The sequence below is a fragment of the Leuciscus leuciscus genome (genome assembly GCF_965113295.1).
Source record: "Leuciscus leuciscus genome assembly, chromosome: 18".
Taxonomy (NCBI): Eukaryota; Metazoa; Chordata; class Actinopteri; order Cypriniformes; family Leuciscidae; genus Leuciscus; species Leuciscus leuciscus.
Window position 1 is genome coordinate 35,300,623 of NC_138742.1, and position 12,892 is coordinate 35,313,514.

Genomic DNA, 12,892 nt, shown 5'->3' on the forward strand with positions numbered 1-12,892 from the left:
AACTGTTTTTAGTGTGAGCATCAGTTCTTTTTGAACACTTTCATCTCGTTTTAACAAAACCGTGATAATATTGATAATCACAGTAATTTTGGTCACTATAATCGTGATATGAAATTTTCATACCGTCCCATCCCTACATCAAGTATTGGAAGGCATGTTGCTGCTTCAACACGCACAAAAAATGTTATGCTTTTCATCCATCAACGAATTTCAACGACGCAAACAAATTTTGTCATAAAGGATCTGAAAAAAGTGGCCCATGCTTTAATTCAGTTTGTGCAATATAGTGATACTTCATCAGTTGTGCAAAGAGCTTCCAAGATAATTGTCATGTTTTACTTGTGCTTTTGTTTTCAGTTTTAATTTAGTTGTAGTTTTTAAAATTCCCTTCCTCATCATTTTGCGCTCTACAGCATAACATCACTTGACTTGGCATCATCGTTTGGTTTCTGTATACATGTTTTTGTTGTGACTCACCTGAGTGTTGCGGTCTGTGAGTAAGACCTGCAAGTGGTTGAAGCCATAAGTGGGTCCTGGCGAGATTAGCAGAATAGTGCAGGTGCTCAGGTGAAACTCAGGCAAGGTGTCAGCACTGCGCAGGAAGTCCTCCGTCTTCAGCTCCTCCACCCTCTTCAGATGGCCACCGGCCAGCTCGATCAGGGAACCTTTGGCAAAATGAGGTAGGACTGCAGAAGGGGGCGGGTCGGGGCCCGTGAGCACAGCGACGGGAGGGCGGTGAGACCCTGCAGAGGGATCCCATTCTGTCTCAAACCCATGGCTGTTCTGTTGGCTTTGCAGGGAGTACTGGGAATTCCTCTGGGAACAGGACACAGAAGGACTAAGTTGTGGATATGCTTGAGGGTTCTGGTGAGCAGAAGGGCAAAGGGACCCCAGAGCATAGTAGATCTGAGCTCCAGCCTGAGAGGCACTAACACCAAAATGGTCCTGAGAAGTGATGGCCTTTCCTGTCTTTGTGTCTGACGAGGGGGGCACTGGAGCTTTAGGTGTTCCCCGGCGGTCCCTATCCCATGAGGAATGTGCACTTGTGTTCTCTCGCGGCAGAAGGCTTCTCCCGAGGGTCTGTCTTGTTGTATTCTCATTTCTTCTCCTGCCATTGGCATGTGGACCATCCAACCTGCTCACATTGTCGTTCCCGCAGTCATCGCAAGAGGGCACTCTTCTGCTAGGCCGGCTGTCTGGGCTATCAACACCATTTGGCCGTCTGCCTTGGTACCTGAGTCTGCTGTCAGGGAGGGTGTCGTGGGGATAAGCCGTAGGCTGTGGAAAGAGATTGGGGGAGAAGAGAGGCGAGCTGTAGTCTCGCCGACTGGGGCCGTAGGACCACATTTCCCTGGACTCGGCTGTGTAGACACTCTTGAACGTGGGCACAGAGATGAGCGGTTGCACACTAATGGGGGGGATGTCACTGCTCAGCCAGCGAGAGTGGTGGGGAATGGTATGCTCCAGTCCTCCATCCATACCCCGTCCACACAATGTTTCTCTCCAGGGTGCCGAAGATGAGCCTCGCCGCTCTCCCACCTGGACCGGCAGGTACGAGTGGTGCATGCCGGGGGTATAGGACACCTGCCAAGGCAAGGACAGAGGATAAGGGGGCAGCATGGGGGGAGCGGGTGGTGGAAGATCCCCACTCTCTCTGTGGCCCTCGGTGGAGTGATGCTGTCGTCGGCTTCGGAAAGGGGCGGGGGGTTTGAAGTCATCCTCTGGAGCTGGTTGATCTGATGAGCCCTGTCGGGACTCCCGCTTTTTTGGGGGGAGACACTCCTTGCTGCGGTCTGGGCTTGGATTCATGGGACAATCCCCCGGGCCTTCTGGGCCACACTAGGTTACATGGGCTGGGGAAAACAAGGGGCTAGGAGAGATAAATGTTCTTCTGCTGATCAGCATCACGCACACGACGTGTCACTCACGGCCACGTTCAGAACTCCCACTCACCTGAGAGGAGAAAGTGCAAGAAAAATAACGTTACTGACCTCTTGCTTGGCCCACAACAGTATATGCACACAACTAAAACATCAGTGCAGGCCCTAAATACAGTATTTTGTAAGTATAAAATCTATATCCTAGCAGATTAACCTCAGATTTAGTTTAAAGTGTTGTCCATACACTTGCTGGGGCCTTTATATATGACTATCTTCTATTCTGTAGAACTTCAGTTTTGTGGGCTTTTAAGTGGGAGCAATAAATTGGACTACTGAGACCTAAATATAACATCCATATGATTATCACCATATTGCTGTTGTGGTACCAACAAACAAACAAAGCATATACTGATACACAAACACTCAAGAAACATTTTCTCACCCACACACATACAGATATGGCAAGAGACTACATGCCAGTTTTTAATAGGTTGCCTCTGCTCATTAAACTGGGAATCTCCAGACTTATTCCAGAATCTTTCAATAACTGCTACTGTAGTGATAGGAAAAGCTACCTCATGACTGAAGTTCACTTTGGGATATACGGCATTTGAAAGAACAACAAGAACATACACACAGACACACACACACACACACACACACACACACAAAACAAGGCTCCTTAAAGCAGACAAATCTGCTTGTTTCATTCACACCTTCCTGTGGGGCAGTGTCTCTAAAGTCAGTCCAACACTCCTCAGACACTTCTACTTCACTGCGCCGCGCTGCCAGCACATCTGGTCTCTCTCTCAACGCCTCTGTCTACCACACCGTCTGCATGCACTGAACCCGATACCCTGCTGCTGTTCCCATGGAAACTGAGTCCATACATCCACAGTGACCAAAGAAGGCTAAGAGGACTATATAGGGATTCTGTCGGAAAATGTAGGCCGTCAAACTGTTCAGAACTCATCACACAGGAGCAAGCTGCTAAAACAAGTTTAAGAACGGTTTGTTTGTGCAGTCTGAGCTTTCACATTGGATGGAGACCCTTTCTAATTATTGGCACAAGTTCCTTTTATTATATGAACTCTCAAGCTCTAGTGCAATTTGTGGAGAAAATATTTACTTGAATAATAAATGGAGAGCTGAGTGTTAGTAAGTTTCTCATAAGACAAAATGTTGAGCTGTCAAGTGCTTACAAATGCTTTATGTTTTTTATAGTGTTTACAGATTGTTTTGTGCATCATCGCTCATACTGTAGTGTGTAAAGTAATTAAACCACACATGTTTGTCATATCTCTGAATGCTGCACATATGAACACCTGAGAAATCCTGGATTAAACATAATCATATTACTCCAGCCGACATTTAAATATAAATAATAATAATAAATAATAATAATAATAATAATAAAAGTTGAGAAGAATTTTTGTGGTAATTTTTTTAATAATTTTTTTAATTAAAACTGGAAAGGTTTGAAAATAGCAGACCTAGACATAGAAGACAACATAAATTCTGTGAACTGATATTTCTGCGAGCTTGAACTTTATTATCTCTAGGTGGAGTGTTGAAAAATAAAATAAAAATATTACCTAAATGTTGACAGCTGTAACATGCCATGATTATTACCCTAAACATTCAGTTTTTGAAAGTCGGGTACAAATACATTTTACACCTTATATCCCTGCAAATGGTTTTACAGATCTGCTTGTTGAGTTAGATTAATGATGGTTTTGGATCATGTGCAATGATCTGCAAATTATTACATTTAGAAAGTTTTTTTGAAAGCTTTAAAAAAAATCACCGAGTAGAAAACAGGACAAACACTGACAGAATCAAACTGACAAACACAAACAGTCTTTAAGAGGAGCATTCTCATAGCATTTCATTAATTACCAGCCAGCGTAATACACGATCCTACAGACAGCACAGCAAACACATCTTTCTCATTATCAGACTGGATTTATGGCGACTGACATTTATTACATTTCACTGTCACAAATAACATTGAGGCTTAACACTGATTATTTTTTGAAGTGTCACAGTATATTAATTTTCACTAGTTTAAGTCTCACTACTTTTCATGTTAACTCATGTTCTGCTGTTCTAGTGCAAGTAATGTGTGCAGTACGAGCTAGTGGAAAAACTGAGAACCAGTGATCTTCGATGACTGACTAAAAACAACCTAAAAAGGGGGTTCCAGGGGAACCTAAAAAACAATGAATACTAAATAATTACAAAGTAAACTATGAACATTAAGTAAAGCAAAAAAACAAAAACCAGAATGAAAACCACAGATTACAGAAACACTTCTAAGCATGTCACGAGCACACCTAAATGGTGTTAATGACTTAGACGGAGATCAGAATGAAAAGCACTGCTGACCTGAAGCGACTGACCTTGATGGGGTGTGCGGAGCAGATATCCGTGTGACGCCACTTACTCCTGCAGTCCATCACACCTGCATCTCTTCCACACACACACACACACACACACACACACACACACACACCACTCAGGCAGCGGTGTGTACAAATCTACAGGCAAATTGTGGTGTCACACCATGTCGAAAGGGCTGCAAGGCTGACTGTGAAAAAGTGCGAGAGTTTGTGCGTGTGTGTGTGTGTGTGTGTGTGTGTGTGTGTGCATGTACACAAGGCTGAGGAAATGAGTAATATCGTGCAGTGTGAGGCATGTCTGCTGTGCAACAACACACAGGCAGACCAGTTGCTGCTGTCGCCCACTCGCCTTACTCACTGTGAAAGGGATAAACACACACACATGCAGTAACAGACGGGTAATTACACACACTCCTACTCATGCTATCGCTCTCAAACACACACTCTCAGCTCTGAGCATATGCATTTACATACGTGATAAGAATGTAGATAGATAGTGATATATGCTCTGGTTTCAAGCACATCATTACACTGTAAACGATTACCAGGATTTTAGGAGACTTTCTGACCATAAATAAATTACATTACACTGTGAAATCACTTGCTGTTTCATAAAGTCACCATTGTGCTGATTAGCTCCTTTTGGCTGAGAATTTGGATATATTTACTGTTCATTTCTTTATGTGTGTGTTCTGACCACAGAACACATCTGGTTGCATTGCCTCCACACTACACAACTGAAGTCTAATAACCAAGTGTGAAAAATAACCAGGTAACTGAAGTTTTCTAGCCAGGTGTGCCACAGAAACATACTATCTCTTGAGTTTCTGTCAAACTGAGAGACATTTGGTTGTGTTAGTTGCTTGGTTTTCTGGGTTAAAATCCTGAATTGACTTGGATTGTGGAAGCTGAGAAATGTCTAGGTTACTATGTAATCCTAGTTCGCTGAGTGTTAATGAGAGATTTGCGTGACAGAAACACATCAGTGTTCACATGGTCTGAAGCCCTATAGAATTCCACCAGTTCATTGGCTGATGGTGCTAAAGCGAGGCCACTGAGGTGATACTTCTTATACATTTCTGCTTGGCATCATCACCTCAGATTTTGACATGCAGCAACAGTGAAATATGGCCATTCAGGGAATGCTCCCTTTAGTAACAGTTCAATGCTCTGTGAACAATTTAACATTAAGGCATATGAACTTTTGCTGCCAAATTACTAAACCTGTGTGTCAAGCAAACACTGACGCACCAAACATGCCAAACAAAAATATATATACACATATGAATTACTTCCATCCCACAGAAAGAACCTATGATGCCAGAATCAAAAGCCTCATACAAATCTGACAAAAGTATTTGGAGAGGACCAGCCTCAAGCCAATGTCTTCCAAGCAAGCACCTTTAACCAACGCCAATGAAGACGCCATGTTACTTGTAGAATAAGAGTAAATACCGAAGACAACCCAAGCGCCTCATAGGCCGGCCGATGAGACATCCTCTGCTTGAAGACCGCATAACCTCTGCTGTGACCACCAAAGCATACAACAAGCCCGTCTGACTCACGCCCACTGCTCCCTCTAAGCTACACACTTCTAATGTCGTACCCGCACAGAAGATAATGCTGTGCGGTGGGCAGATGCAAATATAAAAAGTAGGGGTGCAGCAATACCGATACCAGTATTGGTATCGGCCGTTACTGAGCTCATGTACTCGTACTGGTAAAAAAAAGCATGTAGAGAGAGAGAGAATAGATCCGGGAGAATGGAGACTCCAGTAGACAGTATTTGTGTGTTTGATATATTAAATGCACCCAGTATATGTGGAAAAATATGATAGAAATTCAAAATGTCTGCTTTTTCTCAGGGCTCTCAAGTTTTGAAGACAGGCAAGAGGGACATCCCCCTTTTTGGACTTGTTGCCTTCCACCTGCACTGTCTCTTCCTCTGTCTCCTCCTCTAATGGGCCTACCCTTTCACCACCTCCTCTGGGCTAGCATCCTCTAACCTGGCCTTTTTAGGGGACTCTCCTCTCAGGGTGAATGAGAGGATGCTTTGCTTTTTACCTGACATCTTTGACAGACATGCAATGATTAATGCATCCATGGCCAGGATATAATTATAAAATATGACATGATTTTAAAAGTGACCTATAACATCGACAATGCAATACACTTTCATTTATTTAGTGCTAATAAAATTATTAAGCCTATTTAGAGAGAGAGATGTTTATAATGTGACAATATGTCAGTCGTCGTGTGATAACGAACATATGACTAGGCCTAGACTACTTGTTCTGAGCAGCTGTTGTCAGTGAATGGGCTGTAAAACTGTAGGCTAAGTTACAGACACTCATGAAAAACTGATGCTAATTATCTGGGAAACATTCTCTAACAGCAGTCATGTTGTCACTGTTTGTGTCAAACAAGTTGTGAATTTGTTGTAACGTTAAAACAGGAGATCATGACTTACTCTGTGCTCAAAGTGATGCTCGGAGCTCCAGAGGTTTCCTCTGTGGGTGAACAAAACTTTCGTGAACAATTCCAGGATATGCTTTTTTTTCATTGGTTGTTGCATTAAATCTTACCCAGATACAATAGTGCTATTTTCTGATTGGCTATTGTGTAGCCCCTTTCTTTTTTTGATTGGCTGATAAGACGCGCTTGATTCCTGCCGGGTTCCATAGTGAGAGCGGTGCGGCCAGAGAAATGTTGGGCGCTGCGGCATATTAAATATATTACAAATAGTTTTTCCGCATGAGAAATACAATGTGTGGCGGGAGTGCGTGACAAAAGACTGAAATGAGTGACTGTCACGCTCAATGCGTGACACTTGAGAGCCCTGTTTTCTACACGTCTCCTCCACCTGTGTGCACATCTCATCAGTTCTGGGGCGCTGGAGAAATCTCCCAGAGAGGCGGGTCTGTGGAGCAGCTTAGCCAACTGCTGATTTAATATATAAATGTTTGACATAAACTGTAGCCAATCAGCGAGCTCAAATGTAGTCAGTTGTGGGCGATTCTTTCAGCGCCCGCGCCCATCTCTATCAGACAGCGTCTATCGCCTGGCTAGCTGGATGCGGTCATGCTAATGCCTTGTTTTGCTTTCCGTGATTACTTTTTAAAACAGCGGGGACAGATCCGGCGTGGACAGTTACCGGAGTGAGGGAAGCAGCAACTGTCTGAGAAAGAAACGAAACAGTTTGAGTTCAATTTCACATGCAAATGGAAAGTTTGTGCAATTTGTTTGTTTCTGTGTAAGAATGCCTCAGCCTTGTAATATGGCATTAAATAATTACTGACTTTTTCACAGAGCACTGGCATCATGCAGTTTGTGTTAAATTGTGAATTGTAAATAATAATAATAATTATTTTTCTTTTTATTTATATAGCGCCTTTCCAACACCCAAGGTCGCTTTACAAAGATAAGTAAAGGCAGTGGTTCTCAAACTGGGGTACGTGAGGCGACAGAAGGGGGTGCAGATTTAAACTGAGCATGCATTTCTATCAGGTAAAATGCTGTAAATACATGACATCCGATCAAATCACCTCATCTCTTCGATACAGAGACATACCCTGTGTGAGTTCCTGTGTTTAATGTTGATCACATTATATGAAGACCCACACGATTGCAAATCTGACATTGATTTTATACAACAGTTCAACAAACAAAATATTAATATTAAGTGATGTTCATTTTCAACACAGTTGTCAGTATTTTTTACATCAAAATAATATCTCCAACGAAAGCCACAGCAGAACTGCAGCACACAGTGTTTGTGAACGAATCATGAGAGTCAGTGATTCAATGATTAATTCATAAATACAGCCACTTGCTTCATTACTCGATGACTCATCACCTACTGGCGGTTTTAATTTAATATTTAAAAGCATCACTTCGTTTTTTACCATCATTGCATATTTCTCTATTGAACATTTTTTTATTTAAATCATTATTTATTTTATAAAGGTATTTGTAAAGGTAAAAATGCACTGGAAAAATCGATTTAAGGGGGCAAATATTGTCCCTTACTGAGAAAGGTGTGACTGAGGAGTGGGGGTGCGCAGAAGGATGTTAAAGCCTCATGGGGTACAACTCTAAAACGTTTGAGAACCACTGGGACTGGGTAATAAACATCAACACCAAAGCACAATACACACACCAAGGGCAGAACGTAGGCCTGATATACAGAGGTCACTTACAAAGTTAGGTTAAAGATACAAACAAAGAGGGATTCAAACAAATAGCATATAAATAACAGTGTAGAATGTACAGACTGTGAGCTGAAGAGTTAAAATATGTGTTTTTGAAGGAGAGAAGGGTGGATGCTTGACGGAGGTCTTGAGGAAGAGCATTCCACCCTAAAGACTGCTATGGGTACCAGACTATTGAAACCGACTGAATGTGACACAGCCCCACTGAAGATGTTTGTCCCCAGCCACCACTGGATTACACTGAAGATGTTTGTCCCCAGCCGCCACTGGATGACACTGAGGGTGACTGTACCCTGTAAATGTAATTCTCTCCCCTTTCCACTTGGTGGCTAGTGTGCTCTTGCTGACCATCAAGTTAATACTCAGTCATGACCGTAGCCAGCTATGAAGTCACTGAAGTCCAGACCTGTGTAGTTTTTAATTATTTTTAATTATTGATTGTTTGATTATGATCACCTGATGATATTTATACATTTCTATGTAATCTCTGAGAAACAGTGAATTGTTACACTGAAGGCGGCAGTAATCGAAACTTTGTATTGGTTTTTATCTCCTGCTTTAACTTACTAAATGTTTTTAGAGAGCAGTCCTCTTTTGCATTCTCTGGCTTTGTCCCAATTCAAAGGCCATACCTTTGAAAGCCGCAAAGGTTGGACTGAGAGTTGTTAAAGTCCCCCTGTTGAAAATCAAGTTTTTAATGTTGTGTATATGGAATGTAAAATGAATACTATTTTGATGAACTAACACCTTTTAGCTGAAATCAAAAAGTGATTTGTAAATATAGAAAAGAATATCATATTTAATCATTGTGATTCTACAACATTACTATAATATTGTCCATTCATGTCCTTTACTGTCATACCATAGCATACAGTCGTAATGAACTACATCTGTGGGAATTAATGAGTAATTGTAAAGAACAACTAGTAGCTAAATCAACTGTAAATTCACACTAAAGTTTTTACAGTGATAGCGCATGAGTGGGAGAAACTGAGATATGAATCTGTTGAGAGAGAAAGAGAAGAAGAGATTGAAGATAGAAAAAAATATGTCATGTCAAAAGGGCAGGGCAGAAAAAGAAAGAGACAGCAGTAGGAGAGAAAATATTATAGAAGACTCATCCTACACAAAACCTCTAACTCTGAGAGTCCATGGTGTCATAGAAACCTCTGAGTCAAACCAAAACTGTGTACTACATCTCTCTTTCTCTACACACACACACACACACACACACACACACACACACACACACACACACACACACACACACACACACACGCGCACACACACACAGCTCCAGTCCAGCAGATGCAGAGTCAGCGTTCTCTTTGAAGACATGTATCTGAAGGAGAATACTGGCACACTCTTTAAATAGACACTTGTTTGGATGGGACAAGATTGAATTGCAAATTACTGAAACAGATCTGCTGTGTTTCTTCTGATTACATGTATTACATTCATTTGTAAAATTTTAGATGTTACAAAAAAGTAGTAGTAAAAAAAGGAAGTAGAAACCAGGGTTCATCTTTAATGTCTCTCTCCATTGTCCTAGCCCTTAAATAAAACAAATGATGTTGAAATACAGTCAATGTCAATATTTAGCTACTTTGACTACCCAGCTATTGGGTTGAAGTTAAAAAATACTAGTTAAAAATACTGGTTCATGTCTGATAGAATACATGATGATCAGATGTTGTGTTTGGCTTCAGGTTTGGCATCACGTTTAGGATTTCATGTCTTTTATTTTGTATGCTCACAGTTATGTTTCCTGTTTGTCATGTGATTCTCTTGCTCCTCATGTGATCTTGCCGTGTGCTTCCCTTGTCTATGTGTCATGTTCTGATTGGTTGTTTTAGACGTGTTTCTCAGGTCTGTTTCTCATTGGTTCATTGTTTCATTGTGTTCAGGTTGTCTAGCTTGTTTCTCTCTTTCACTGCTGTTTGTGAGTTCAATTTTATGTTCATTTCCAAGCCAAGCCATGTGCAAGTTTAATGAAAAAAAAAAAATGAAAAAAAAAGATTTTCCTAGATTGACGACTAATTTTCTTTCTTGTGTAGATACATTTCTTTCTGAAACAGGACGGGTTTGAGTGGGACGCACTAAATCTGCTATTTCAAGAATTTCAGGAGGCTTTTGGAACACACAGTCGCCAAACATAAGTGCAAGATTACCGTTGGCTCATTTTTGCCAAAAGACAAATATATTTTAATTAATTTGTTTATGTCTTTATTACATTTAGCTCAAAGCTTCCATGTGATATTATTTTAAAATGAACTGAACATAAGTTTTGAATAACTCTGCACTGTAAACATGTGCACATAAAATACAGAGAAATACAATTAAACGCATTAAAGGAAAGACGTGTTTTATGACTTCAGATGTTTAGTGGGCCAGCTACATTTCTTTGCTGTGAATCATTTTTCCAGTGTGCAGCACTTCTTTGGGCTGATCATGTTTCTGGTCTCTGAAATCTCTATGACGCAGCAGAACTCTCCGGAAGACCAGAGGAGGTGAAGGTGAGGAGGAGGAGAGAGCGGGATCTCAGATGAGGTGAGAGGTGAGTATGGAATAGTTATGTGTGTGTGTTTAATCTTTATCATAGTGAGAGAGAACTAAGAGATTATGTTTTTTTTTTTTTTTTTTTTTTTGCTTCAATCTTGCACTCTCTAATGTGTCACCGGCAGAATCTGATGTAGCTTCATGATATCACTGAAAGGAATCTGTGTCAAAAGTGTTTTCTATTTTCTTTTATATCACAGCCATTAAGGACAAAAAAAAAAACACAAAAAAAAACCTGTAAGATACTTGGAAGATAATAAATGCAAACTTTAAAATGTAAATGTACTACTGCTACAGATACTTTGTATTATGTACTATGTTATATGTAAGTAATAGACTATTGACTAATTACTAATTAACTTGTAAACTGCTTAGGGGTGGGCGATGTTACCAAAACCTAAAACCCTGTCTACCTTTAATGCAATATTAAACAGTGTTGGGCAAGTTACTTAAAAAAAGTAATTAGTTATAGTTACTAGTTACTTCTCACAAAAAGTAACTGCGTTAGTAACTGAATTACATCATTAAAAAAGTAACTAATTACCAGGGAAAGTAACTATTGCGTTACTTAAAAAAAACAAAAAAGTTTAAATATAAGACATTTCTTGGATACCCCCAATATGAAATGTTAAATTAATGAAATTGACACTAAATAGAACATCTTATTATTATAAAACATTGTACACTAATCTACACTATTTTAATGTTGCGGTGGGACAATGTGAGAGACACCTATTAACTTAAATATTAAAATATTTTCATTACTATAGTGCAACAATAAAACAATAGATGGTTTAGAACTTTTAATATTTATTGCACAGACCACAACTAGCCAACAAATAAGTCTAAAAATAAATGATGCTTCTTAAGAAATGTACCAAAAATAAATAAATAGTAGCCTAATAAAAATATACATACACATACACTAGTGCATATAATTAAAATAAAACTCCCACACCTTTACAACTGGTAGACATTCTGTATAGACTACTTGAAGTATTTTCTTCCTCACAATAGTAAGTTTAACAAAAAGTGCTTTCAATATAATACTGAACAATATATCAACATAAATAATATAATATAATCTTTTGGGGGTTTATTTTTATAACCTACAGAGAACGTCATCATCAGAGGTTATTTTAGCCAAATTCTAGTCGTGTTTGCCGCACGTGTTCACAACCGTCAAACAAATATGTTTGAACGTTCCCTGCAGGTTATTTTGGAGTTTATGTTATATAAACTAATTAAAACATTGCATATGATACCAATATGCTACAGAGATTATTCAAATGCTGATATGTGTAATTTATTTATAAATAAAGTATTTATGCTCGGACACATTCGGTCTCTGTCGCGCACTGTCGAGCGCGTTCTCGGACACACTCGGTCTCTCTCGCGCACTGTCGAGCGCGTTCTCGGACACACTCGGTCTCTCTCGCGCACTGTCGAGCGCGTTCTCGGACACACTCGGTCTCTCGTGCACTGTCGAGCACGCTCGCGGCATTCGCCTCGCTTTTGTCGAGTCCCGCGCCTCATAAACACACACACACCAGAGAAAAAAACTTTGCAGCTCCTATGGCTGAGAGAGAGCCTACTCGGATGAAAACCGCTTCAGTGAGCTCAATTAAAGTAACGCCGCATTTGTATTGACAGTAACGGTAACGGCGTTGTAATGGAGGAAGCAGTAATTAGTTAGATTACTCGTTACTGAAAAAAATAACGCCGTTAGTAACGCCGTTATTTATAACGCCGTTATTCCCATCACTGATATTAAAACATTTGGTATGGGTGTGAATGATAATTAATTTCCAAAATGTTGATTTTAGCCAAGTCTGGGTAA

At 40.3% G+C, this 12,892-nt stretch overlaps 1 protein-coding gene across 3 annotated transcripts in view; it reads right to left on the minus strand.

Annotated features, from left to right (window-relative positions):
• The window catches only part of LOC309480365 (uncharacterized protein), a 70,009-nt gene that overhangs the window by 5,842 nt on the left and 51,275 nt on the right, over positions 1-12,892 (minus strand). Inside the window, exons 1-2 of one of the 3 annotated variants that reach the window (XM_082144800.1) lie at positions 4,283-11,453; positions 478-1,953 (exon numbers count right to left, since the gene is read on the minus strand). In XM_082144800.1, the coding sequence (XP_082000926.1) occupies positions 478-1,809 (1,332 nt within the window). In that variant the 5' untranslated portion in view covers positions 1,810-1,953; positions 4,283-11,453. Of the gene's footprint in view, positions 1-477; positions 1,954-4,268; positions 11,454-12,892 lie in introns of those variants that run through there. The other 2 variants (XM_082144799.1, XM_082144798.1) reach the window with 2 other exon arrangements.